This window comes from Peromyscus eremicus, chromosome 8a (genome assembly GCF_949786415.1).
Source record: "Peromyscus eremicus chromosome 8a, PerEre_H2_v1, whole genome shotgun sequence".
Lineage (NCBI taxonomy): Eukaryota > Metazoa > Chordata > Mammalia > Rodentia > Cricetidae > Peromyscus > Peromyscus eremicus.
This window is the reverse complement of record NC_081423.1, coordinates 1,085,945-1,113,492: the sequence shown is the minus strand read 5'-3', so window position 1 is coordinate 1,113,492 and position 27,548 is coordinate 1,085,945. Positions and strand designations below refer to the sequence as shown.

At 42.5% G+C, this 27,548-nt stretch overlaps 1 protein-coding gene across 1 annotated transcript in view; it reads right to left on the bottom strand.

Moving 5' to 3' along the window:
- The window catches only part of Parn (poly(A)-specific ribonuclease), a 183,105-nt gene extending 162,846 nt beyond the window's left edge, over positions 1-20,259 (bottom strand). Inside the window, exons 1-12 of the mRNA XM_059269961.1 lie at positions 20,108-20,259; positions 19,630-19,707; positions 18,104-18,183; positions 17,545-17,612; positions 17,384-17,465; positions 13,447-13,507; positions 11,505-11,649; positions 9,914-9,976; positions 8,574-8,612; positions 7,778-7,820; positions 5,927-6,007; positions 3,759-3,815 (exon numbers count right to left, since the gene is read on the bottom strand). Coding sequence (XP_059125944.1) covers positions 3,759-3,815; positions 5,927-6,007; positions 7,778-7,820; positions 8,574-8,612; positions 9,914-9,976; positions 11,505-11,649; positions 13,447-13,507; positions 17,384-17,465; positions 17,545-17,612; positions 18,104-18,183; positions 19,630-19,707; positions 20,108-20,126 — 816 coding nt within the window. The 5' untranslated portion in view covers positions 20,127-20,259. The remainder of the gene's footprint in view (positions 1-3,758; positions 3,816-5,926; positions 6,008-7,777; positions 7,821-8,573; positions 8,613-9,913; positions 9,977-11,504; positions 11,650-13,446; positions 13,508-17,383; positions 17,466-17,544; positions 17,613-18,103; positions 18,184-19,629; positions 19,708-20,107) is intronic.
- Positions 20,260-27,548: the final 7,289 nt, after the last annotated feature.

The window sequence follows — 27,548 nt, the reverse complement described above, 5'->3', positions numbered from 1 at the left end:
CTTCTTTTTTAAAGTTTATTTTTAGCCTTTGTGTGTACACATACTTGGAGGGCGGGGGAGTACACATGCCACAGCATGCCTGTGGAGAAGGTCAGGGTACAAATTTGTGGGGTAGGTTTGCTCTTTCCACCTTTCCATGGATTTGGGAAGTCAGACTCAGGTCACCAGGCTTGCATGGCAAGTGCTGTATCCACTGAGCCATCCTGGTGACCTTCCTTGCTTCTCAATAAACTGAACACAATACATGTACAATAAATTGCTGCATTTTCATAAAAATTTAACTACTAAAATAGAACGTCCCGGCCTTGTGATTCTTCAGGGGATGGAGAGAAGATGTTGATGCTGGTTTAGTTTTGGGGATTAGAGGAGTAGGAGTTGAGACAGGTCCTCATGTAGCTAGGCTGGCTCTGACTGCCTATGTAACTGAGGATAACCTTGAACGCCTGATCCTTGTGCCTCTGTTCCCCAAGTGCTGGAATTAGGCATGCGCCACCATATTCGGCTTTGTTTTCAGATTTTGTTTGTTTCTTTGTTTTCGTCACTTGTTTGTGGGTTAAGAAGGGTGTTTAGTTTTGTTTGACACAGGGTCTCCTCTGTAGGTTGTGCAGAACTCACTGTGTGGTCCTGGCTAGATGACTCCATTTTGAACATAAAGCATGAAACACTACAGTGAAGCTTTTTACGAAGTTCCAATGGTTCTCCATGTAACACATCAAACTCAGAGCTCAACTTAATTCTTTGACATAATTAATCTTATACAAAATATCCTAAATCTAACAAACTGTGCTGTTTTTGGATCAGTATCTGTATGCATCTCGAGTCCCTATGCAATGTTAAAATGCCAAGCATTGTGTGGCAGACACTCTAATGAATGAACGTAATTGAATCCAGGTGAGAAGCTGGGAAGACAAGACACTGTGAAGTCAAAGACTACAAGAGCTGCATAAAAGGCAGGAGTCTGATCAGTATTACACTTCTCACAGGCCTGGAACCAGTAGTTAGCCTCATAGGTATGAGGGCCTGAGTTTGTATTCCCAGCACAGTGGCACACATTTCTACAATCCAAACACTGGGGAGGGATCATTGGTCAGCCAGACTAGCTGACCCAATGAAGACCAAGACAAGTGAAAGAATTGGGGGGCTGGGAAAACAAGTGAAGAAGGAAGATGCCAGATGTCAACAGCTGTCTTAGTCAGTGTTCTATTGCTGTGAGAGACACCATGGCCAAGACAACTCTTCTTATAAAGGAAAGCATTTAATTGGAGCTTGCTTCCAGTTTCAGAGACTGAGTCCATTGTCATCATGGCAGGAAGCATGGCAGCATGCACAGCGCTGGAGTGGTAGCTGAAAGCTACATCCTGATCTGCAGAAAGAGACTCTGGGCTTGGCATGGGCTTCTGAAACCTCAAAGCCAACCCTCAGTGACACACTTCCTCTAACTAGGCCACACCTCCTAATCCTTTGAAATAGTGTCACTCCCTCCTGACCAAGCACTCAGATCTATGAGCCTAGGGTGGCCATTCTCATTTAACCCCACAGCAGCCATACTTGCACTCATTGCTGTATGTACACACACTGTCCAGTGATACCTAGAACCAGGACAGCAACCACATGGTGGCTCACAACCATCCGTAATGAGATCTGGTGCCCTCTTCTGGTGTGCAGGAATACATGCAGGCAGAACACTGTATACATAATAAATAAATAAATCTTAAAAACAAAGGTTCAGTTTCCAGTATCCACACTGGACACTTACAACCACCTGTAAATCCAGCTCCAGGGGACCTGACACACTCTTCTGGATTCTGTAGGCAGCCACACTCACAAGTCCACATATACACATTCGGGCAAAACATCCATACATATAAATAAATTTTTAATTAAAAATGAATAAATAGATAGATAAGATAGATACATGTGTTTACTATCTGCTCGCTCCATAGACCTTATTAATATTAATAAGAAATTAAGCCAGGCTGTGGTGGCACTGTGAGTTCTATGTGAGTTCAAGGCCAGCCTGGACTACAGAGCGAGTTCCACGACAGACAGGGCTACATAGAGAAACCCTATCTCAGAAAAAAAAAAAAAAGAAGAAGAAATTAATATAATAAATATTTTAATTTCTAATATATGTAACAACTTTTTTTCTACTATGTTTCCTCTAGATCCTAGGAAACATAGTTTTATTTAGATCCTTCTATTTAAACTGAGTGTTTTGAAGAGATCTCTATCATTTTCCAGTTCTCAGATCTGCCCAAGCAACATAGATATTCAAAGGTACTATTAATGTCTTTGCATTTTTTTTTTTTTTTTGGTTTTTTGAGACAGGGTTTCTCTGTGTAGCTTTGCGCCTTTTTGTATTTTTTCAGAGTACATATAGTTTAGCAAATAGACATGTACATCTATCCACGTACCAGGAGAACAAATGCCTCAACTTTGAAAAGTCAGCAGAATCATTGTGCTAGTTAATGAGCTCCCTTGCTTCTCAAGCATACTGGCTCAAGCATTCAGTACCAAGTGCAACCAGAACCTGATTTTCTGGGGACCTGTGATCTTAGCAGCTGCTGAAGAGACTCAGCCCTTTCTCTTCCCAGGATCACAAAATTCTGTGTTCAGAACAGTTTATCTGTCTATTTCAGTAACAAGTTCCTTTAGAAGGCTCTAATCATTTGTGTTATCCCCAAATGAGGATGTGGTGTGCCTCCTCTCCACTGCCCATGTTGACAGACCTGCACTGAACTCTGAGAGGGTCTCAAAGGCCAAGCATCTAAGGAACAAGACAACTCCATTTCCCAGATCCAACTGCCCAAAAAGAAAGTCTCAGACCTAGGTGATCTACTATCCAAGCAAGAGCACTACCTCGCTTACCCATGCAAAAGGTGGATGCCTTTCAGAAAGGGCCAAGGAAAGATGTCTACCATAGAATTCTCTAGCACATTTACAAAAACAGCCAGTACATTTTTAAAGCTTTAATATTACTAAGATTGTGGATGTATTTCAGGATTGAACTAGAGTTCTATGGAGGAAGTCAATTTGTAATTATTTATCCTGTGGATTCCTCAACTTGCTCCTTGACTTCTGAGTCTCAATTTCAGACTAATGTTGTCAGTTTCACACAGCTATACATGGACATTAGAGTAGGGTGAAACTCCACTGTACTTTTGCAACAGAGGATTTCTGAAAACTGGTTTGGATACAATTCAGCAATGATGACTTCTGACCTGGTGCATTGCACAGCAATAGCCCACCCTATGTCAGTAACTTCTTCCTTAAGACGAGGTAAACATTCCAAGGGTAACTGTGGTAGTCTGAATGTAATTGGCCCCAATAAGATCATAAGGAGTGGTACTATTAGGAGGTGTGGCTTTTTTGGAGTGGGTATGGCCTTGTTGGAGGAAGTATATCACTGTGGGGGCAGGCTTTGAGGTCTCCTATGATCAAGATATGCCCAGTTGTCTCAGTTCACTTCCTATCAAAATGTAGCTTCTCTTACATTCTCAGCTCCTTCTCCAGCACTATCTCTGCCTGCATGCTGCCATGTCCACCATGAAGATAATGGACTGAACCTCTAAACTGCAAGCCAACCCCAAATAAATGCTCCCCTGTGTAAGAGTTGCCATGGTCATGGTGTCTCTTCACAGGTTTCTACTCTAAGACAGCAACCAAGTGAGCAATTTCCAAAAGCAGTTAGACACGTCATTTTAAATATTGTGCTTAGCCATTCAACTAGCAACAAAACCAAAATATGGATGACTTACTGAATTAGCAATGGCATGGATGACTCTTGAAAATCCCACAGCATCATTCAGTTCCTCCTAAGTAAAAGAAACTAAATTAAAAACAATAGAGCCAGCAAGAGGGCTCAGTGGGTAAAGGCACTTGCCACACAGGCCTCAAAACCTGAGTGTGCCCCTCAGAACCCTGTAAAGGCTGAGGAAAAAAACCATCTCCTCAAAGCTTTCTATTGACCTTCACATGCATGTCCTTCGACACATGAGCCCCTCTCTCCCTCTTTCTCTCTTTCTATCTCCCCCTCTCCCTCTCTCTCTACTTCCCTCCCTCCCTCTGTCTGTCTCTCTCTCTTCCTCTCTCTCTCTCTCTCTCTCTCTCTCTCTCTCTCTCACACACACACACACACACACACACACACAGAGAGTAAAAAATGAGAAATAAAGTTTCTTGAATGAACTAAAGCCTGAACCTCCAACAAAATGAAATTTTACATCAAGTGAGATAGCTTTAGTGTCACAGGATTTGTAACAATAATCCCTAATAGCATGTAAAATGAGGAACCTAGAGAGATACCACCACAGTTAGGAGTGCCACTCCTCTTTCAGGAGACCCAGGTTCCATTCTTGCACCCACAACCACCTTATAACTCCTGTTCTAGGGGATATCACAGGCTCTTCTAATTTTCGGGGGGGGGGGGTGCACACACATACACACAATTTAAAAAATAAATAAATTTTTTGATCTGAAAAAATGGCTCAGATGTTTGTGGTGGTATTGTGTTCCCCAAAATATTATGCACCCTAATAAACTTATCTGGGGTCAGAGAACAGAACAGCCACTAGATACAGAGGCTAGAAAATGGTGGCACTCACGCCTTTAATCCTAGCCTTCTGGAGGCATGAATCTCTGTGAATTCAAGGCCACACTGGAAATAGCCGGGCATGGTGATTCACGCCTTTAATCCCAAGAAGTGAGCCTTTAATCCCAGGAAGTGAGGGCAGAAAGCAGAAAGGTATTTAAGGCGTGAAGACCAGAAACTAGAAGCTTTTAGCTGGTTAAGCTTTTAGGCTTTCGAGAAGCAGTTCAGCTGAGATCCATTTGGATAAGGACGCAGAGGCTTCCAGTCTGAGGAAACAGGATCAGCTGAGGAATTGCCAAGGTGAGGTGGCTGTGGCCTGTTCTGCTTCTCTGATCTTCCAGCATTCACCCCAATACCTGGCTCCAGGTTTGTTTTTATTAATAAGAACTTTTAAGATTCCTGCTATAGATGTTAAGAGCACTATTTACTTTTCCAGAGGACCCAAGTTCAGTTCCCAGCAATCACATTAGGTAGCTCACAAATGCATTTAACTCCAGCTTCAGGGACTCTCGTGCCCTCATCTGGCCTCTGCACAGTTGTGTAGATGTGGCATTCACTTTCAAAAACACACACATACACATAAATAAAAATAATAAAAGTAACTCTTCACTGGGTGGTGGTGGTGAACATCTTTAATCCCAGCACTCAGGAGGCAGAGGCAGGAGGATCTCTAAGTTTGAGGCCAGCCTGATCTGCAGAGCAAGTTCCAGGACAGCCAGGGCTACACAGAGAAAGCCTGTCTCAAAAGAAAAAACAAGTACCTCTTTAAAAATAATAAAATTAATTTAAGAAAATCTAGATAAATAGGATAATCTACACACTTTTCTGTTTTAGAAAAAAATAAGCTATGTTAAATTACTCATTAATTACTTAATTAATAGCACTCAGAGTTAACATCACTTCAAATATTTGGGGAGGGCGTTATTTATTTCTTTTCTGAATCAGGATCTCATGTAATTTATGCTGGCCTTGAACTCCTGACCTTCCACCCTCCTCTTTCTAAGGGCTGGGATTAGAGGCATGCACCACCATACCTAGCTATAGGATATGTTAGAATTTCCAAGTCAATCAATGTGACTTAGGAAAAAATAACAACTTAAGGCAGACAAGGCAGTACATAGCTATAATCCCAGCAATTGGAAGACTGAGACAAGAGAATCAGGAACTGCACTCTAAGACCCTACTGGGCTTCAAAAGCAAACCAAAATTACCTTTAACAAGTGGCCGTCTGCTGGCCAAACTGATCCAACAATTGTGATCCAGAAATACATAGAAAGAAGTCAATCCTATCTGTATTTTCATTTCTTACTCAAAAGAAATAGAAAGCACACTTACCTGCTCCTTTGCATACTTCTCCTGCTCCCTTCTCTTGCGTTCTTCCTCATCCACTTTGCTGATAACTATGTGTCTCTCCTTCTAAAAGACAAAGCAAACGTGCAGTAGTAGTCTGCAAACATCTTGACCTCCCCTTAGCCTCCAAAGGGCTGTGAATGTAATAACTCTGATGGCAACTTTGATGTATTGGTCTACATAGTGAGTTCAAGGCCAGTCTCAGCTATATAAGACTATCTCAATAAGCCAAAAAGAAAACAACCAAAAAGTTGTAAGCCAAAGCATAAGCAAGCAGAACAGAAACTGAGATGATGCCAAAGCTGAGCAGGTACACAGATGCCCTGTGCATCTGCATGTCCATGATACATCCAGTGTTTTAAGAATTCAAACTAACAAACATCAGTTAAAATCAGTCACAGAATGTACAAATAAGGCTTTGTAATAGGAACCATAGAGGTTATGTAACTTTTGACCACGAAATTCTAAATAATTAGTTTTAAATAAAGCATCCACATATTATATGAACATGAGAAAACTTTGCATAAGTATAGTCTGATTTCTCATAAATCATATTTTATATTCATTAAGCACACACACTGCAAGGGCCGGAGACACGGCTCATTAGGTAAAGGTACCTAACGACAACTCTGACAACCTGAGTTCTATCCCTGGGAAGAGAGAACTGACTCACAAGTTGTCTTCTGACCTCCACACACCTCAACTCCCAACACACAGCCACAGACAAGCAAGTGCGTATGTGTGTGTGTAAATTTTAAGAGAAAAAGAGGGGCTGGAGAGATGGCTCCACAGTTAAGGGCACTGACTGCTCTTCTAGAGGACCCAAGTTTGATTATCAGAACCACATGGTAGCTAACAACTATCTATAACTCCAGTCCCGTGAGATCCAATTCCCTTTTTGGCACTGTACATGCATGGAACACAAACATACATGCAGACAAAACACCCATGCACATAAAATAAAAATCGCCGGGTAGCTGTGGCACACACCTTTAATCCCAGCACTAGGGAGGCAGAGCCAGGTGGATCTCTGTGAGTTTGAGGCCAGCCTGGTCTACAGAGTAAGCTCCAGGACAGACACCAAAACTACACAGAGAAACCCTGTCCCGAAAAAAATAAATAAATAAGTAAATCTTTAATTAAAAATATATATATAACAGATGGAAAAAAGTTCCCTTCCACTTATCCACTGAATCATTTGGTTGGTTTTGTTGGTTTTTTGCTTGTTTTGTTTTGTTTGAAACAGGATCTCTCTACATAGCCCTGGCTGTCCCAGAAATCACTATGTAGACCAGGCTGGCCTGGAACTCACAGAGCTATATCTGCCTCTAAGTGCTGGAATTAAAGGAGTACACAACCAATCCTGGCCTGAATCAACAATTAAAAGAAAAAAGGAAAAAAAAAAGCACTAAATGGCGTTGGGGAGATGGTTCAGTAGTTAAGATCGAGGTTGGGGCTTGCCTAGCAAGTAGTTAAGATCACTGACTGCTCTTGCAGAGGACCTGAGTTCAATTCCCTGCACCTACAGGTGGCTCACAAACACCTGTAACTCCAATTCTTCTTCTAGCTTCCATGGGCACATGGTACACATCCTACATGCAGGCAAAACATTTATACACATAAAATAAATCTTTCAAATTTTAATTTTTTTATCTTAACAGCTGTAAGCTACATTAGCTTAAGATCATCATGCTTAGTCCCCGATATCCAAATGAGGAAAATCAGGTTCAGAGAGGACAGTCACAGGTCATGGGAGCCAGGGAAAAGGGAAGCCTGTCAACACCTCAGTGCACCACTGTGTTAGCGAACTGCCAGCACTGAGTAACTTTTAGTTACCTTTTCAGTCTCTAGTGTCTCAACATGAATGCCTTTGGGATACCTAAACAAACAAACAAACAGACAAAAAAAACCATCAGTGCAGACTCAAAGGCAAAGAAACTGAAGTTTTACTGAAATGGGCAATCATCATTGCACTTCACAGGAAGAGTTTACAATGAGCCTACTTACAACATTTCAGCCGCTGTTCTCTGCCTCTTCTCTTAAATGCACTGGAATGTTATCAATTTCATGTGAAATTTTTAGGATTTTTAGCACTTTCTAAAATGCTTGGTATTTCATAACATAGTCAACTAATTGCCACAGAGGACATTTTGCTTCCTAATGCCTACTTTGTAACTGAAGTGGTGACAGTGTCTGTAGACATCATGGGGTATACAAAGGGAAGGGGGGTGCTGCTGGATTGCAGTTTGCCTTGGTGTTTGCAGCAGCCAAAGAGGACAGGGATGTGGAAAGCACAGAGAGTTAGATGTATGGAAAGGACAAGAAAGGAGGTTGGACAAGCCAGCCAACAGCTCTCCTCTGTCCTGCTTCAAGATTATTCCCACGTACACATCACTGTAGATTATTTTTTAGTTTGGAAGGGCAAAGACACAGAGAACAGAGAGAGGTACATGTACCTTAAGACAAATACAAAGTGGTAATAGAAAAAGGGCAATCAATTTAAGAACTGACTAGGGACATGATAGGGTCAAATCACCCATAACTGAAAATTTCAAGAGCAATGGGACCAAAGATTATACTTTATTAACTCCCTGTCCTTGAGAGCTCTCTCACATCTAATTCAAATACTTACTTCCAACTCAAAGTCTGATAAATAAGTTTTCTTTGGAACCTATAAAACAAAAAAAGGAATTAACTTGGGCTATTAAGAGTGAACCCTAACTGATCAGTTGATGCTTAGGAAAGATTGAATTTAGTGTCCTCATTAGAAAATGGTATGGACAACAACATTTCTGAGGTGGAAGGACTCATCTTTTGCCTTTATCATAATTTTAAAGTTACTATATTGCTATGGGATGGTCTGTATGTCAAATGTGTTGCTCTGATTGGTCAATAAATAAAACACTGACTGGCCAGTAGCCAGGCAGGAAGTATAGGCGGGACTAACAGAGAGGAGAACTGAGAGAACAGGAAGGTGAAGGGAGACACTGCCAGCCGCCGCCATGACAAGCAGCATGTGAAGATGCCGGTAAGCCACGAGCCACGTGGCAAGGTATAGATTTATAGAAATGGATTAATTTAAGATGTAAGAACTAGATAGCTAGAAGCCTGAGTCATTAGGCCAAACAGTTTAAATAATATAAGCGTCTGTGGGTTTATTTTATAAGTGGGCTGTTGGACTGCTGGGGCTTGGCGGGGCCCAGAGAGAAAACTCTCCAGCTACACTATACTGCTTTTAGAGACTAGGTAGAAATTACGGTCAAATATATTGCTTCCTACAGCTACATTCCAACACCATTGTGAAGTGTGTCATAAGTAAAAGGGGGAAAGATGCTGAGATACTCTCACATGCTGATTTGGTTTTTCTCTGTAGAGAGAAATTAAAAGAACAGAGGTGGCCTGACAGTGAATCCTTCACTTCTGAGGTCATCATGTGTTTAGCACTCCTTCAGGCCAATGATGCTGCTCCAGAGCACAACCTAAAGGCTAAGTGCTGTCCAAGGATGGGACAAAGTTTTCATTCTGAGTCTCAGCAGACAAACATTCCTACTGTGTTAGTGCTACAAGTCTCAGGAGCACACCTATGACAGAAAGACTATTGATAAGGATGTTGTAAAAAGACCACACATGCTCGGCATGGTGGCACATGCCTTTAATGCCAGCACTCAGGAGGCAGAGGCAGGGGATCGCTGAGTTCGACGCCAGTCTGGTCTACAGAGTGAGTTCCAGGACAGCCAGGGCTGTTATACAGAGAAAGCCTGTCTCAAAAGAAAAAAAAAAAAAGAAAAAAGAAAAAGAATTTAAAGAAAGGAAGAAAGGAAGGAAGGGAGGGAGAGAGGGAGGGAAGGAAGGAGAGAGGGAGGGAAGGAAGGAGGGAGGGAGAGAAGGAAGGAGGGAGGGAGGAAGAGAACACACATCAAAAAGCAGAACTCCTCTCCTAAAAAGGAATGCATGCAACAAACAGCAACTGACCCAGTGCACGGCTCTAGATCCAAGCTCTTCTCTTCATTTCGTAGGAAGTCCTCTATCTTCTCTCTGATGAGTAAGAATCAGACAATGACAATCAGTACCTTGAAGGAATGAAGTGATCAGAACAGTCATTGTACTCAAAACCCATACTCAAAGTCACCAGCAATAGTTACACTCAAAAGCAATGTAAATACTGGGCTGGGGAGAAGCCAGTGGCACAGCACTTGTCTACGTGAACAAAAGCCTGAATTCTATCTCTGGAACATGCCCCCACACACAAAAGCAGTCTAGTTTTTCCCCTTTTTTCTTGTTTGAGACAGTCTCATGTATCCCAAGCTGACCTCAAACTTGCTATGTACTGAAAACAGCTTGACCTTCTGCTTCTCCTGGTCCTCCCTCCCAGGATTACAGATGTGCACCACTACACTCATGCACCACTGCACTCATCCATCACTACACTCATGCACCACTGCACTCATGCACCACTAGACTCAATTCACGCAGTGCTGGAAGCCAAACCCTAGGCCCTGTGCATTACAGGCAAGCATTCTACCAACTAAGTTACATTCCCAATCCCAAGAACATATTTCTTATGTTTATAGGTCTTCTTTCCATACATTCTAAGCAAATCAAAAAGATAATCAAAACCAAAGAAAATAGGTGTGTTTTTACATATGCTTTGGGTGAAATTCTTAAAATTATAACAATTTCTCAAACAATTAATCAATGTTAAAGCTACAGAGACAAGTTAAGAGTGCTTGCTATACAACCATGAGGGCAAGTGCAGATCCTAACACCAACAAGTCAGGCAGGGCTTAACATACAGCCATGACCGCAGTGATGAGGAGGGGCACTGCAGAGACAGGAGGATCACTGAGCCGTGCTGATGGCCAGCCTAGCTCCAGGTTCAGGGAGAAACCCACCTCAAATAAAGCAAAGAGTGATGCAGGATACCCAACCCCCTTCTCTGACCTTCTCATACAGACACTCACATATATGTGTATATATACCACTTACACATGCACAAAACATATTTTAAGAAAGAATTCATCAATACTAGTAATATATTTTTGACTTTTCTAATAAAGCTATTACATTGGTAACTAACCTATACAAGACTAGATATTCCTCCCAAGGCATATCTGCCTGTCAAAAACTTCACTGTAAGAAACAAAAAGTGTATACAGGGCAATGTTCTGGGAAAGCTTGGTCCAAACATCTGCACACCTGCTGAGGCCCCACAGTAGCATGGAACAGGTCCAAACATGATGCAACTTGCTGTTATTGCCCATATTTAGATATGCCACAATTAAAGCCTGCAACTCACATTTATACTTGTGTGAACAGCTGTGCATTTGAAGCACAAGTTGGTGTGGAAGACAGAAGTCCTGCCACAACCAAGAGACGGCCTCTCATATCAACTTGTGCACACCTGTGCATGTGAAACACAAGTAGGTGTGAGAGACAGACATCCTACAATAAGCCACAATTAAAGCCTGCCTCTCACATCACACCTACATAGGTACCCTGCAGGTGCTGCCCAGTGTGAGACAGCCCGAAGCCAGTGCTGTACAATGTCTGTTTAGGAACTTACATTACTTGGTCAATAAATTTCCTCTGATCCTCAGGAATTGTCACAGGACATTTTGTCGGAGCTCCTGCCCCATTGGCCTGAGAATGTTTTTCATCCAGGTGTTCTCTCAGCTGTCTTTCTTCTTCTTGATTCAGATATGGAATTCCTACACATAATTGTTTAAAGAATAAATTAGAAGAAATCATAATTTCACACAGAAAACTCTTCTTATAAATTTATTTTTATTTATATGTATGTGTATGTGTCTTGTACAGGTGCCTGCAGAGATCAGAAAAGGACCTTGGATCCCCTAGAACTGGAGTTACAGGCAATTGTGAGGTGCCAGATGTGGGTGGTAGGAACCGAACTCCAGCCCCCTAGAAGAAAAGCAACCACTCTTAACTTCCGAGCCATGTGTCCAGCCCTCACACAAACTATTTTTATTTGTTTGTTTTTGTTTTTGGAGTCAAGGGCCCACCATGTAGCCCTGGCTCTCCTGGAACTCACTATGTTAACTGACATTAACATTAAATTAACATTAACATTAAATCCAAGTTAGGATTTCCTCAAAGTTAATTGACAACAAAATCATTCCAAGTTAGCATTTCCTCAAGAAATGCACAAAACTGGGCATTTCTGATCATCCTGTTGGATGCTGAAGTCACCCTGAGCAAGAGAAGGGATAGGCATACAACAATGCCAAGCCAGAGCTCAAGCTCCTGGAGAATGCCTGCAAGTCACAGAGCAGAAGAGTTATTCCAGGCCTTCCTTCTGTTTTTGAGACTAGGTCTCTTGCTATGTAGCCAAGGCTGGCACTGAACTTGCAATAATCCTGCCTCGGCTTCCAACACTGGGATTGCAGGCAGCCACCCCACATCTGACTCCCAAATATTACTTTTTCCTTCTTTCTTTTTCTTTTCCTTTTGCAGTACTAAGGATGAGACTGGGTCTCACCTATGCTAGCAAGTGCTCTTCCACTGACTTACCACCTGACCTGCCTGCCACCTTTACTCTCAAACATTTAAGGGAAGGAAGGCCATTCTACTATGTGCTACTATCCAATATTCCAGCACTTCTATTCTATAAATAGTTAATAGTCACCTCCCTGATAAAGAGGCCTCATGTTCTTCAGTGAGGATGGGACATGAGGAAGCCACTGTCCCTTCTCAGCATGCTGTCCAGTCCCACATCCTTACAGGTAAGCCCTTAGAATCGTGCCAACTATATAGTCCACACCTCTCCTCATGAGCTATCCAATTATAAGATATACAGTAATGGATAAGGAAATATTGTGACCAAAAGACTAGAATACGGTGCTAAGTATTACATGCACCTATCACACTGGCAGAAACTAGAAACTATTCCTACATTTGGACATAGACGTAACTAAATCCTAAAGGGGTATGATGAACTATTCTCTATCAAGTCAGAGTTTAAGAGGCCTCATTACAATTTAAGGAAATACTACTCTCCTGCTCACCTCAGAATTAACGAGGTTTACAAAAAGAGCATGGAGCTGAAGCAGTTAAAAGCATTTGCTGCTCTTCCAGAGGACCTGAGTTCAGTTCCCAGCACCCAATCAAACAGCTCACAAACACCTTTACCTCTAGCTGCAGAATATACAAAATCCTCCTCTGAGCTCTGTAGTACAGGCATAATACATAAATGTAAAAATTTCTTTAATAAAAAATTAAATATAGAGGTTCAGGATATAGCTCAGTCATTTAAACCCCTGCTATGAAGCCATGAGGAGCAGAGTTTGGAGCCCCAGCACCCACAGACAAGCTAGATGAGGCAGCACACATCTGTAACCACATTACTACACATGAAACCTAGCACTGTCTACATGATAAACTCTAAATTGATAAAATAAAAAGACTTTTAAAACATGATGATTCTTAAGCGAAATGAGATTTACTTCTGAAGGATTTCAAAGGTTTATCAACTACAAAGCCAGTCTTACCACTGCAAAACACCTTATTAAAGTCAAATCCTTGGCTCGCTAGGAAGTCAATGCTGGAGCTCTGAAACAAACAACAAGGCCAGTGTCAAAACAGCAGAGAGGTGATGCAGACAAGTAACCATGACAACCCAACAAGAAGCAGGCCAAAGGTCAGATGTCTTTAGCCATAGCTGCCCTGACTATTCATTCACGTAAAACACCATGGCTCTTCCCCTTAGTAGCTCTATAAAACATTCTCTGTTTTATAATGTTAAAATGCACTGAGTGTGGACAGACAACTCCACAATGAAGTAGGATCCTGCCCTCTGCTACTATACTGACTGTGAGGCTGTAAACAGAAATAAAGTACATTCACATAACCTCAAGTATAAACTGAAGGAATGTAAGGCATTACCTACACTGAGTCGGATACAGAAGGCCCACATCTTATCATTAGTAGTATAGTATGTGTGTGTGTGTCTGTGTGTCTGTGTGTGTCTGTGTGTCTGTGTATGTAAGAGGGGTGGTGGTGGAATGGCAGGCACATGTGGAAGTCAGAGGACAACCTGTAGAATTCAAGGCACTGAATTCAAAGCAAGCACTTTTACCCCCTCGGCCATCTTACCAGTCTTGAAGGATCAAAATCTTAATTGGATGTTTTCTTTTGTCTCATACTGGTTTGTGTTGTTTTTTTGAGGCATGGCTTCATGTAGCTAGGATAGCTAGAACTCACCATGTAGCTGAAAACGATGACCCTGAACTTCCTAATCCTGAAGCTCCCGGAGAGCTGAGACTGCAGCTATGCACAGCCACTCCCAGTCTACAGGTCCTAGGGATGGACTCCAAAGCTTCATTCATGCTGGGCCAGCACTCCACCAAATGAGCTGGCTGCACTCACAGCCCTAAATATTCTTTCCTTGTGGGCTCTTGTTTTTGTTTCTAAGAAGTGGGGATTGAACCTACAGCTTCATACGTGCTATGCAAGTGCTCTACCATGGAGCTGTATCCTCAGCACTCTGCTTTGTGTTTTTTCAGACGGGGTCTCACTGAGTTGTCAAAGATAGCTTTGTACTCACTCTGTAGCCCACTGATAGTTGGAGCTCTGTTGCTCCCTGCCTCAGTCTCCTAAGTAGCTGGGATTACAGGCCTGTGCCACCAGACCTGGCGAGTTGGATGGTTTTTGGGTTTTGTTTTTTTTTTTGGTTTTTTTTTCTTTTGGTTTTTCAAGACAGGGTTTCTCTATATAACTGGTCTGGCTGTCCTGGAATTAACTTTATAGACCAGGCTGGCCTCAAACTCACAGAAACCCACCTGACTCTGCCTCCTGAGTTCTGGGATTAAATGCATGTGCCACCACCACCTAGTCAATTGGATGATTTTAATGTTCAAGATCCAGAGAGCAAAATCCCTGAGAAAACCTAACTAAACAAACATATTCTGTACCTAGAAGATGAAAGATGTGAATAGATTCATTAAAGCTGAGTAAATAATTTTAGAGATTTTATATTAATTTGGCCAAATCATGAAGCCCTTCCTCAAAGCAACTAAAGAGGAGAATAATACTGTAGCTACTGCAATTTCCTATGTTCTCCTAAAGTCTTATATAGCCATGCAAACACTCCATCTCTGACAGACACACTAAGAAGGGCCTGGATAGGCATTTTGTCTCCTAAGTGCCAAACCAGGGCTGCTTGAACTTTTTCCACTAGAAACCCCTTTTCACCCAAGAAATTTCACACAACCCCAGACACAGACGTATAAAATAGGTAGACAAACCAACCATTTGCTGATAAATTAATCACAGTGACATTTATTCTAGGAAAATTCTTTGGTATACATACAATTATTTTACCATTTATTAAAGACAAAGGCAGATCTGTGACACACATCAAGCAGGAGAAACAGAAGTTCAAGGTAATCCTTGGCTACTTAGTGAGTTTGAAACCAGCCTGACCCTCATGGGACCAAGTCTCAGACAACAAAGAGAAGGTGCGGAAATAGGAAAAGAAGACAAAAAGCATGTAAATGCCATTTTGCAACCCCATTTGCTTCACTCCACCTCGAGCCCTGGGTTAGGCAGCACTCCCCAGCCCATTCCTCCACCTTACCTAGCAGCTCAGTGCTAAACACATTTAATGTTCAAGGACACGGTAAGCTACTTTGCCTTTAGGTCCCAGATGACTTAAGGATGAGAATTCTTTGAGAACAACTGTGACATAATTTTAATCTATTCAGACTCTAGCACCTAACTCCTTTGTAAAATGTAGCTCTGCAGATGTGGGCGTGTGTCTATGTGGATGTATGTGTGTATATATGTGTATGTAGTATGGGGGGGGCGGTACATGTGCTTATGCATACCTGTATCTTCACATCACTCTCTACTTTGCTGTGTATATATATGCACTTGACTGTATGTGATATATACACATCTATATACACGTGTGCAAAGGTGCACTCAATTTACCCATACTCAGCCATATGTGGAGGCCTGAGGTCAACACTGAGTATTTTCCTCATTCAGTCTCCACCTTAATTTTTGAGACATGGTCTCTCATTGAACCTGGTGCTTGCCTTTTCAGCCAGACTAGCTAGCCAGCAGGCACCTCCCCTCAGAATCTACCTGTCTCAACACACAGCCCTGGGACTACAGATTCTGGCTGGTGAGCCCGATTCTCCACGGCTGTAGGGAATCCGAGCTGAGAGTCCCCCACTCAGCCATATCCCCAGCTCTGCAGTTGTACTTTTAAATAAAACAAGCAAACAACAACAGCAAAACAACTTTAGAGCCAGGGAGATAGCTCGGTTTATAAAATGTTTACCTATCATACATGAGACTCTAGAATTACAGGAATGTGCCACTTGCCCAGTTTATGCAAGTGCTGGGAATCAAATTCAAAGACGTGTGCATAGCAGGCAAGCACTCTACCTACTAAGCTACATTGCCAGCCTTATCTTGTTACTTAGAAAGTACCCAGTAGTCTGTCCTCTGGATGTCCACAGCTGCATTACTACCTTTATGGTAAAAAAGGAAAAGACAAAGATGAACTCACATTACTAGGGAGAGAGACCCTAAGCTGCAGGATTACAGGGAAGAGAGGCAGCCCCACGTTTACTCTCCTTATCCGTGATGACAAATAACAAGCAGGCAGAAGGAAACTTTACTTATCCAGTGTCTGCCAAGCCAGCTACCACAAGTCTCAAGTCTCCTTGCATCTCTACTTGGTGCCCTTCTCAAAAGGAAAATGGAGTCTCTTCCACCTTCTGTTTCCAAATTGGTGAGTTAAGGTAAAGGACCCAGGTTTAAGAAGTTTGACTCTTTCAGAAAATAAAGCTCCACCCTTGAGGAAGGAACAAAGACAATGAAGTGAGGAGAAGTCTGTGGGTCCTACTATAGGATAAATCCAGAGGAAGACAGCAGAAGTCCCAAATAGAGTCCCACTGCAATGTCATGACCCCCAACCCAGCTTTATTATAATAAAGTTCATGATCTAATTTCCATCTGCTTATCTTTATAGCCTATTCCTTATAATATTCTGAAATGAAGAGGAGATAACAATGTCATTAATTTTAAAATCTAAGAATAAAGGTCAGAAAGGTGAGATAACTTACCCAAAGCTTGGTTTGGTTTGGTTTTTCGGGGGGGGGGGGGGGCTGGTTTTGTTTTTTGTTTTTGAAACAGAGTCTCATATAGTCCAGACTGCCCTCAAACTCACTATGTAGTCAAGGATGACTTCTAATTAATGATCCCTCTACCTCCACCTCCCTCCCAAGGCCAAATCACAGGCATGCACCACTATGTGGTACTGGAGCTGGAACCCAGGGCATCATTCATGCTGGGTAAGCACTCTACTAACTGGCCTATAGCTCCAGCCCCTAGAGCTAAATCTAAAGGAATTCTACATTTCCACTCCATCCCAACAGCACTTCATAAATGGAGAAATGCAGTTCCACTACTGACCTGGCAAACAAACTTGACATCTGGTGAGGACCTACTGAAAGGCTTGGGGAAAACATAGAAGTTAAATGACTTCGTTATGTGCCTGGAAAAACAAGAGAAAGGACACTTAGGGGTGATACCAGCAGACAGCTTAGGAATTCCCAACCATTAAGACAACCTACTTGGAATCTATGTGGTCATACTTAAAAGTGCAAAGGCCAAACTGAAACAGTAAGAAGTCCATAGAATGCTGGAAAAGGAAAATAAAACATCAGTCACAAGAGAGCCACATATCTGACAGGAGCAAGTATTCTCAATCTGGTGGTTTTCTGAATCACTCAATAAAACTTCAGCAAAACAGGCCAGTGGGAACAGACTGCAGGCTATACATGAGAAGTCTTATTCATTTATACACAACTATGTTCCCAACTAAGAAGCCATCTATCATCCCCAGAGCATAGCATTAGGCCTATTTCCAAATTACTACAATAATTGCATCATATTTATTTCCTATATATCAAATTAATTTTAAGAAATAATAGCCCTTCCTCAGAATGTTTTCCAGCAAACAATACTTTTTGCTATTTTAAGCATCACAAAAGTATTATTTTGTGGCTGGTGTTGAGAAGACACACCTCACTTAGAAAACATGGAAGTGTAAGTTTAATGATTCCACCTCTTCATAATTCAACAGCAGGATCCACATGACAGAGAAAAAGACTTTTAGGCATATCCACTTGCCTTTTTAAGCTTCTGATATCTCTCTTCTGGGGTGTCAAAACCACTTGTCAATGCAGTGACTGAGGGTCCATCGCTGATTCCTAGATCATAAAAAATAAGGACTGGGCTCATTAATAAATGCTAGTGTAAAACTGTCACATGCTGGAGTGTCAGTCTCCATAGTGCCTATTCATATTCCTATTAGTTAAAATTAATTCAGTGTCTATATCACACTTTTTCAAAATTAACATTAATGTGTGCTGTGGGTATAGTTCACTGGTAGAAGTGCCTGCTTGCCTTGCACATGAGAGGGCCCAGGTTGGATTCCTACATTCATAGAAAAATAATAATTAGGGGTTGGAGATGGATCAGTCAGCAAAACACTTGCTGTGTAAGCATGAGGATCTGAGTTGGAATCCCCAGAACCGATGCAAACAGCTATGTGTAGCACTGGGGAGACTGGATCCCTGGAGCACCCTGGCCAGACAGACAACCAGGTAAAATCAGTGAACTCTAGGTTCAGTAAGAGATGCTGTCTCAAAAAAAAGAAAGAAAAGTAGGGTTTGAGGAAAGCATCCAATGTTGAACTCTGGCCTCCATTCGTGCATATGTATGTGCACACACTTATACAAACACACATACATGCACACATGTATCTACTGAGCTAAGCAATAAAGATTTCCACTAAAGCACTAAGTAATATCCTTATTTGCCATCCAAGTGTGGCCCTGGCAAGTCACAAAATACTATAGGATTTCACTTACATGATGTGTCTAGAGTGGCCACAATCAAAGACAGATGATAGCTGACAGAGGCTAACGGGAGTAATGAGTACGCCCATGAGTAGTGTGTCTGTTTAAGGTTTTTAAAAATTCCAGAAATGGACGGTGCTGGCTGCATAGCAACATGTGTGTAATTAATGCCACCAAATTGCAAAACTACTTAAGAACAACTGAAACAGGGCTGGGAAATGGCTCTAAGGATAGTGTTCGCCATGCAAACAAAAGGACCTGAGTTTGGACCTCACTGTATAAAAACTGAGCATGGCAACACACACCTGTAACCCCAGCACTGGAGGGCTTGTGGGGAGAACAGATAGATCCTAGGGGCTGCTGGCCACCCTCTAACTGAAATGGCCAGCTCTAGGTTCAACAAGTGAATGTATTTTTTAAAATTAGATGGAGAGGGCCTGGGGCACGCAAGACTTGATCCCAGCACTCAGGAAGCAGAAGCAGGAGGATCTCTGTGAGTTCAAGGCCAGCCTGGTCTACAAAGAGAGTTCCAGGACTACCAGGGCTGTTACACAGAGAAACCCTGGGGGGCGGGGGGAGAACAACAATAAAAGAACTAAATCCCCTGCTTTTTAACCATATACACCTCAATTGTTTTAAGCAGCACCAGAACCATAATCTGTATCCACAAACCTCACAGCCTAACGAATCAGAGAACCACTGCATCTTTCTCACGCTTTTGCCATAACCAGCAAGATTACGAAAGGAGTCTTAGCTATACAAGGTGTAAGCCCAGAGCTTTCAAGGGAGTGATACCTGAAAACTCCCCATCGATGGCGAAGAAGTCAGCCTCCTCTATGGCCTGGTACACTTTGTGAAGATTAATCTTAAAATCTGTAAAGAAACCAAGAAGAAGCTCAGAACAGGTGGCTGGCCTTCCTGCCCACCAACTAAAAGATGGGACAAGGGTCCGGAGGAGAGCCCAGGGCCACGGAAGAGACGGACAAGTCCCTAGGATGTGCAAGGACCACAGGGAGACAACTTCTTAAGGGGTGGCTAGGCAGAGGAGTCAAGACCCGAAGTATGCACGACAAAAGAGGCTAGGGAAGAGAAAAGCAAAGGTGCCAAAGGTGTCAGTTTCGCAGAGGGACAGTCCCTCCAACACCACCGGCTTCAGAGGATGCAAAGCCTAGCAGGACTGACTTGGCCCCGGGCCCCGCCAAGCACACGAGGTCTAGGCCTAGCACGCTGGGTCGGCTTGGAGACAAGGGGGGGGTACGCGGCGGACACGCACTGCTCCGGATTATCTCCATTCTGCCGCTCAGACGGAACCCTGGCCCCGCCCAGGCCGACACCGGTCCACGCGCAGAGTTCCGCAGCGGAGAGCAGCGACCGCAGGGTCGGAGGCAGCCACGGAACAGACCGCGGGGGACACTTCCGGAAACAGCGCGCGCCGCTGGGCCTGCGTCAGCGCTGCGTCACCGTAGGGGCGGGGCGGAGGCGGAGGGCCTTCCCGCTGCATGGAGAAGGGCTTGTCGCTAGCAAAGTCCCAAACCCAGGCCAAATTGCTGAAGTTCCTGTTCTGACACCTGGTTGGTCAAGAGATTTTGTTGTTGTTGTTGTTTTGGTTTGGTTTTTGCCTTTTCAAGACAGGGTTCCTCTGTGTAACAGCTCTGGCAGTCCTAGAACTCACTTTGTAGCCCAGGCTGGCCTCGAACTCACAGAGATCTGCCTGCCTCTGCCTCCAGAGTGCTGGAATTAAGGGGTGAACCTCCACTGCCCGGGTTGATTTAGAGATTTTTGAACCGTTCTCCCTGGACCTGAAATTCCGGACCTGAGGAAGATGAGGCAAGAGAATCGCAAATTCGAGGCCACTTAGGCGACATAATGAGAATCTGTCTAAAAAAAATAAATAATATATATACATATAATATTATTTGCTTAATGTGTATGTGTGTGTGTTGGTGTTTAGTGCTCCTCAGTGGTAGGCAAAGGAGGACCTCAGTGTCTTCTCTTGTTCTCCACCTTCCTTGAGACAAGGTCTCTCACTGAAGCTGTTTCAGCTGGAATGGCTGGCCAGAGAGCTCCTAAGATGCCAGTCTCTGCCTCCCAAGGCTGGAGTTACAGGCCTGCAGGGCTGTGCCTGGCTTTGACATGGGTGCTGGGAATCTGTACTCAAGTCTTGTTGATTTGACAGCAAGTGCTATCATGTAAATGTAACTGTCTCTCAGGTCCTGTGTACTGAGTCCCTGTCCCGTTGCCACTCTGGTAGGATGGGGATACTATGATGAGAGAGCATGGTGACTGTCCCATTGGAGCTGCAAACTTGGGGTAGGTAGGATGGGGATACCATGATGAGAGAACATGGTGATTGTCCCATTGGAGCTGCAAACTTGGGGTAGGAAGGAAAAAAAAACAGGCAGAAATCAGACTTGCCCTTTGGAAACTTGATAGTTGCTATGGAGATGAAGAGCAAGGTGCTACAACAGAGAGTGATGGGGATGCAGGGCTTCTTAGCGAATCAAAGAGGGCAAAGCTGGAGCCTTTACAGCTGGGTGGTGTGGCTGGAGATTGTTGTTGGTCCCCAAAGCCTGTTGCTTGCTGGACTGATACATAATAGACGTTCTTATTAAACTGGTTACTGAATAAATCTAACCTGGTCTTTCAAAAAAATCTCACCAGGTGGTGGTGGTGGTGGTGGTGGTGGTGGTGGTGGTGGTGGTACACGCCTTTAATCCCAGCACTTGGGAGGCAGAAACAAGCAGATCTCCATGTTCCAGGCCAGCCTGGTCTACATAGTAAGTTCCAAGACAGCCAAGGCTACATAATGAAACCCTGGAGAGAGAGAGAGAGAGAGAGAGAGAGAGAGAGAGAGAGAGAGAGAGAGAGAGAGAGAATGATATACAAATGGGTCTGTATACTAATTGGTTTGTTATTAAGCAGGGGAACAGGGGATGGGGAGGGTTGAAACAGGGCCTTGCTATGTGTTAACTGTAACAATAATAGTAGCAATACAATAGAAATCAAGGTCACAAAAGAAAGAGAAAAGAAAAGAAAAAGAAATCAAGGTCAGTCCAGGAAAGAAAGTTGACATAGCCGGGCGGTGGTGGCGCATGCCTTTAATCCCAGCACTCGGGAGACAGAGCCAGGCGGATCTCTGTGAGTTCGAGGCCAGCCTGGACTACCAAGTGAGTCCCAGGAAAGGCGCAAAGCTACACAGAGAAACCCTGTCTCGAAAAACCAAAAGAAAAAAAAAAGAAAGAAAGTTGACGTATAATTACACATCATGAATGAGATTTATTAGAAGAAAGAGAAAGAGACCATGATCAGACCTCCTGGTGGGAGGAAGAGCATTAGACATGACAGGGGTCCTAAAGAAAAGAGGAGCCTTGCCTATAAACCTGGAAAGGAGGGACTAGAAAGATTGCTTAGTGGTTAAGAGTATGCTCTGCTCCTGCAGAGGACCTGAGTTCAGTTCGCAGCACCCACATCAGGAAACTCATAATTGTCTGCCACTCCAGTTCCAGGCCTCTGACCTTCATGGCACCTGCACTCACTTGCATAGTGTCCACTCAGTCACAGACACACACATACACATACTTAAAAATAATAAAAATGAGCCGGGCGGTGGTGGCGCACGCCTTTAATCCCAGCACTCGGGAGGCAGAGGCAGGCGGATCTCTGTGAGTTCGAGGCCAGCCTGGTCTACAAAGTGAGTTCCAGGAAAGGCGCAAAACTACAGAGAAACCCTGTCTCGAAGAAAAAAAAAACAAACAAACAAACCTGGGTGTGGTGGTACACATGACTTTAATCCCTGCACCTTAGAGATAGAAACAGGCATATCTCTGAGTTCCAGGCTGGTCAGTTACACAGTGAGATTCTGTCTCAAAAGAAAAAAAAGAGTGAAAATAAAAGATATAAGAAGAGAGAACAAGAGAGCATTCATGACATCCTGAAAAGGATGTCAGTGGAGACAAAGGACTGCTCAGAAAGAATCCCCAGAAAAACCCAAAAAACAGAATGAATATCAGACTTTCACAAAATGTTAAGGAGTGATGGAGGAGGGTTACTGAAAGAGATGGCTGCAAGGGGGAGCATTTCGGGGTCAGGTAGAAACGTGGTGCAAGGGAAACTCCCAGGAATCTACAAGGATGACCCCAGTTATGACTCCTGGCAATAGTGCGTATGTAGCATGAACTAGCCATCTCCCATGACCAAGCAAGACTTCCAGTGGAGGGATTGGGACAACAACGCAGCCACATAACTTTTGACCTACAGTCTGTCCTACCTATGGGATGTGCTGGGTTAAGGGTGTCCCAGAGATTGTGGTAGTGGCCAACCAATGACTGGTCCAGCCTGAGACCCATGCCATGAGAATGAGCCCACCCCTGACACTGCCTGGAGTGCCGGGAACCAGAGGCTGGATAGCCCAGAGACCTAGAATAGAACCAAACATGACTGGAGAAAAAGTCAATGTAATGATGCCCAATAATAATTCTGTTATATTCATAGATTGGTGTCTACCACAATTGTCATCAGAGAGTCTTCATCCAGCAACCCACAATCAAACATTACACAGAGCTTCAGAAATCTTGCTGAAGAGAGGAAGGATCGTACAAGTCAGAGGGCTCAGGGACATCACAAGAAAACTCATAAAATCAATTAACCTGGGCTCATATGAGCTCACGGAGTCTGAACCGACAACCAGAGAGCTTGCGTGAGACTGACCTAGACCCTCTACATATATGTGACAGTTGTGTAGCTTGGTCTACTTGTGGTCTCCTAAAAGTGTCCCCACTGCTTTGGTTGGCTTTTGGAAACCTGTTCCTCATACTAGGTTGTCTTATCCAGCCTTACAACAATGGGAGGAGCTTAGTCCTACCAAAACTTGATATGCACGATTTGTTGCTATCCATGGGAGACCTGCCCTTTTCTGAACAAAAACCGAGGAGGATGGGAGGAGAGGAGGGAGGGAAAACTGTGGTCAGCATGTAACATAAATAAATAAATTTAATTTAAAAAGTTTAGGGGGTGGCAGGAAGTTTTATATGATTCAATTCAACACAGAGAACTTGTGAAACAGAACTTGAGGGGACAGGCAATGACTTCTTTTTTGGGGGTGAGGGTTAATTATACAGACTTTTTTTAAAACATAAAAACAAGTTATAATTCAAAAGTCCAGGGTTATTTGAAACTGGAAAATATTTTCTCTGTAGAAAATAGTAAAAATGATAACATTTCCCAATAAACTCTTTTAAGCCAAATGATAGCTGAATTATACATATAAATATTGATTAGATTTTTCAGCATCTAATGAGATAATCATGTGGTTTTTTTTCTTTCTATTTGTTTATATGATGTATTACATTGACAGATTTTTGTATGTTGAACCATCCTTGCATCCCTGGGATGAAGCCTACTTGGTCATGGTCGATAATTTTTTTGATGTGTTCTTGGATTCGTTTTGGCAATATTTTGTTGAGTATTTTTGCATCAATGTTGATGAGGGAGATTGGTCTGTAATTCTCTTTCTTTGTTGCATCTTTGTGTGGTTTGGGTATCAGGGTAACTGTAGCCTCATAAAAAGAGTTTGGTAATGTTCCTTTTGTTTCTATTGTGTGGAACAATTTGAAGAGTATTGGAATTAGCTCCTCTTTCAAAATCTGGTAGAATTCTACACTGAAACCATCTGGTCCTGGGCTTTTTTTGGTTGGGAGACTTTTAATGATTGCTTCTATTTCCTTAGGGGTTATTGGTCTATTTAAATAGTTTATCTGGTCTTGATTTAACTTTGGTATGTGGTACCTATCCAGAAAATTGTTCATTTCTTTTAGTTTTTCCAACTTTGTGGAGTACAGGTTTTTGAAGTATGACCTAATGATTCTCTGGATTTCCTCATTGTCTGTTCTTATGTCTCCCTTTTCATTTCTGATTTTGTTAATTTGGATGCTCTCCCTCTGCCTTTTGGTTAATTTGGATAGAGATTTGTCTCTGTTGTTGATTTTTTCAAAGAACCAACTCTGTGTTTCATTGATTCTTTGAATTGTTCTGTTTCTGTTTCATTGATTTCATCCCTCAATTTGATTATTTCCTGGCATCTATTCTGGTGAGTTTGGGTGAGTTTGTTTCTTTTTGTTCTAGAGCTTTCAGGTATTCTGTTAAGTCATTAGTGTGAGGTTTCTTCAACCTCTTTACGTGTGCATTTAGTGCTATGAACTTTCCTCTTAGCACTGCTTTCATGGTGTCCCATAAGTTTGGGTATGTTGTACTTTCATTTTCATTGAATTCTAGAAAATCTTTAATGTCTTTATTTCTTCCTTGACCCATTGGTGCATCAGGTGGGCATTATTCAGTTTCCACGTGATTGTAGGCTTCCTATAGTTTTTGTTGTGGTTGAAATCTAACTTTAAGGCATGGTGGTCCAATAAGATACAGGAGGTTATTCCAATGTTTTTGTATCTGTTGAGATTTGCTTTGTGACCAAGCATGTGGTCAATTTTTGAGAAGGTCCCATGGGGTGCTGAGAAGAAGGTATATTCTTTTGTGTTAGGGTGGAATGTTCTGTAGATATCTACTAAGTCCATTTGAGTCATAACTTCTGTTAGGTCCTTTATTTCTCTGTTAACTTTCAGTCTGGTAGATCTGTCCATTGGTGAGAGTAGTGTGTTGAAATCTCCCACTACTAGTGTGTGAGGTTTGATGTGCGATTTAGGCTTTAGTAATGTTTCTTTAGAAATGTGGGTGCCTTTGTATTTGGGGTATAAATGTTCAGAATTGAGACTTCATCTTGGTGGATTTTCCCTGTGATAAATATGTAATGTCCTCCCGATCTCTTTCGATTGATTTTAGTTTGAAGTCTATTCTATTAGATATTAGGACAGCTACACCAGCTTGCTTCTTAAGTACATTTGACTAGAAATCTTTTCCCAGCCTTTTACTCTGAGGTAGTGTCTGTCTTTGAAGCTGAGGTGTGTTTCTTGTATGCAGCAGAAGGATGGATCCTGTTTTCATATCCATTCTGTTAGCCTGTGTCTTTTCATAGGTGAGTTGAGACCATTGATATTGATGGATATTAATGACCAGTGATTGTTAATGCCTGTTATTTTTTGGTGGTAGTGTTGTGTTTCCCTTCTTTGGTATTTGTTGGTGTGGGATTATCTATTGCCTGAGTTTTCATGGGTGTGTCTAATTTCCTTAGGTTGAATTTTTTCTTCTAGTGCTTTCTGTAGGGCTGGATTTGTGGCTAGGTATTGTTTAAATCTGTTTTTTTTATTTATTTTATAATTTAATTTAACTTTACATATCAGCTACGGATTACCCTGTCCTCCCTCCTTCTGCCCACCCCCCTCCCCCCAGCCCACCCCCAATTCCCATCTCCTCCAGGGTTTTATCATGGGATATTTTGTTTACTCTGTCTATGGTGATTGAGAGTTTTGCTGGGTATAATAGTCTGGGTTGGCATCCGTGGTCTCTTAGTGTCTGCATAACATTTGTCCAGGACCTTCTAGCTTTCATAGTCTCCATTGAGAAGTCTGGTGTTATTCTGACGGATCTGCCTTTATATGTTACTTGGCCTTTTTTCTTTGCGGCTCTTAATATTTTTTCTTTATTCTGTATGTTTAGTGGTTTGATTATTATGTGGCAAGGGGCCTTTTTTTTTTTTTTTGGATCCAGTCTATTTGGAGTTCTGTAAGCTTCTCGTATCTTCATAGGTATTTCTTTCTTTAGGTTGGGAAAGTTTTCTTCTATGATTTTGTTGAATCTATTTTCTGTGCCTTTGAGTTGGTATTCTTCTCCTTCTTCTATCCCTATTATTCTTAGGTTTGGTCTTTTCATGGTGTCCCAAATTTCCTGGATGTTTTGTCTTATGACTTTTTTAGCTTTAGTGTTTTCTTTGATTGACGAATCTATTTTTTCTATTGTGTCTTCAACATCAGAGATTTTCTCTTCCATCTCTTGCATTCTGTTGGTTATGGTTGCATCTGTAGTTCCTGTTCGTTTAGTCAGATTTTCTGTTTCCAGCATTCCCTCAATTTGTGTCTTCTTTATTGTCTCCGTTTCAGTTTTTAAATCTTGAATTGTTTCTTTCATCTGTTTAATAGCTTTTTCTTGGCTTTCTTTGATTTATTCCAATTTTTGTTTGTTTTTCTTCCATTTCTTTAAGGGAATTTTTCATTTCCTCTTTAAGAGAGTTTTTCATTTCCTGTTTAAGGGCCTCTATCATCTTCTTAAAGTCATTTTTAGGATTCATTTCTTTTGCTTCTTCTGATTTGGTATGTTCAGGTCTTGCAGGTGTAGAATCACTAGGTTCTGATGTTGCCATATAGGTCTTTATGTTGTTGCCTGTATTTTTGCACTGGTGTCTACTCATCTCTTCCTCCACTTGGTGCAGCTGGTGTCTGTGTCTGAGGGTGCCTCTCTTGTTCCAATTGGTAGTCTTGGTCCACTGGGAGTTATTGGTCAAATCAGTGCTGATGGGCTATGTTTCTCCAGGAGCAGCTTAGTCCAATCTGTGTTAGTGGGTTCTGCCTCAGGGAGCAGCTGTTCCCAATCTGTGCAGGGTGGGCTTATGGCTCAGGTGGTTGTTGGTGTCTCATGGGATGGTTTTCTTGGTGAGGGGGCAGGGAAAGAGGCAGCTGTCCAGTCACTGGGGCTCCAGTGGCTGTTCCTAGTCGGTGCAGGGTGGGCTTATGACTTCTGTAGTTGTTGGGGTCACAGGGGCTGGTTTTCTTGGT